Source organism: Leuciscus leuciscus (assembly GCF_965113295.1).
Source record: "Leuciscus leuciscus genome assembly, chromosome: 25".
Taxonomy (NCBI): domain Eukaryota; kingdom Metazoa; phylum Chordata; class Actinopteri; order Cypriniformes; family Leuciscidae; genus Leuciscus; species Leuciscus leuciscus.
The window spans coordinates 7,431,262-7,432,664 of NC_138724.1; the positions used below are offsets into that span (position 1 = coordinate 7,431,262).

Here is a 1,403-nt window from a genome sequence, read left to right on the forward strand (position 1 = left end):
CTCGTACTTCATTGGACAACTCAAAGAATCACGAGGGCCAATCACAGGCGGATAAATAGTAGTCCCGCCCACAACTCCCAAAGATTCCCCGTTGTTTCGTTTCCTGCTCTTTCATTTTTTTTTTTTGATAACGGTTCCAATATTTTGCATCATCGAATAATTTAAAAAACCCTTATAAATCCACTGAGGGAGTTGGGGAGAGAGAAAAAAAAAAGTGTGTAATAAAATTAAATATAAGCTCATTTGACAGTTTTGAGTAACATTTTCTACATCCTCACTTCTGCTAACTGTAATACTGTTTTGATCTAATTGCTTTGTTAATTTCATAAAATAAATAAGATTCAAGTGATTAACATGTGCAACACAAATGTTTTAGGTGTTATCTATTAAAGAACACAAATATGTTGATACAGTCTCGATTATTACTAAAAAACGTTATTTGGTGGAGTTCATCCTGGACTCGGTAAACAAAAGGTTTTTGATTCTATGGCTGATATTGTCAAAACATTGACTCTTTATGTGGCAGAGTGTGTGGCTCTTAAAAGAGCCGTTGGGTTTGTGTGGTTTCTCCCGGTGTCAGTCGTTTATCCGCCGAAGCCGTACAGGGTGCGTCCCTGTCTCTTCAGCGCGTACACAACATCCATGGCGGTGACGGTCTTTCTCTTGGCGTGCTCGGTGTAGGTGACGGCATCGCGGATCACGTTCTCCAGGAACACCTTCAACACTCCGCGGGTCTCCTCGTAGATCAGACCGGAGATGCGCTTGACGCCGCCGCGGCGAGCCAGACGACGAATGGCGGGTTTGGTAATTCCCTGGATGTTATCGCGCAAAACTTTACGGTGACGCTTAGCGCCTCCTTTTCCGAGTCCTTTACCGCCTTTGCCTCTTCCAGACATGTTTCACTCTGACTACTTCGTTTGACTAACGAAAGACAACTAACAGGATCTGTTTGTGTGTTACAGGGAAGCCTTATACATTCGCTTACAGGACCTGACAGAAACCTGCGCCGCGTCACATGACACACACCCCTCCCCCAAATATTGCTAGAGCACATGTGATTTAATCCCAATCGTGACGTTTGTTTCATAATAAAATTCAAGTTTCATAAAATGTATTTAACAAATATCATATATTTTACAGTAGTACTGGTTGATAATGAAAAGTGATTTTCTGAAAGCTCAACCAAATTAAACGAAGAGGGACACAAGATGACATATCACAATATTAGTAAAATTATTTACCCATGTAATCCCATTTCCCTCCCAGAGATGACATTTATGAATATGTATGGTATCTGTAGGGATATTAAACAATCAATGTTAATTATGTTTAAAAATAAAATAAAAAATAAAATAAAAATGAAAAGTCCATGAAAAATGGGTTTAATGTCTGGTCATAAACAC

General features: G+C 39.6%; 1 protein-coding gene across 1 annotated transcript; it reads right to left on the reverse strand.

Moving 5' to 3' along the window:
* Positions 1 to 522: 522 nt before the first annotated feature.
* Positions 523 to 930, reverse strand: LOC309490571 (histone H4). The gene has a single exon (XM_082159806.1). The coding sequence runs from the start codon at positions 894 to 896 to the stop codon at positions 585 to 587; it is 312 nt and encodes a 103-aa protein (XP_082015932.1). The 5' UTR covers positions 897 to 930; the 3' UTR covers positions 523 to 584.
* Positions 931 to 1,403: the final 473 nt, after the last annotated feature.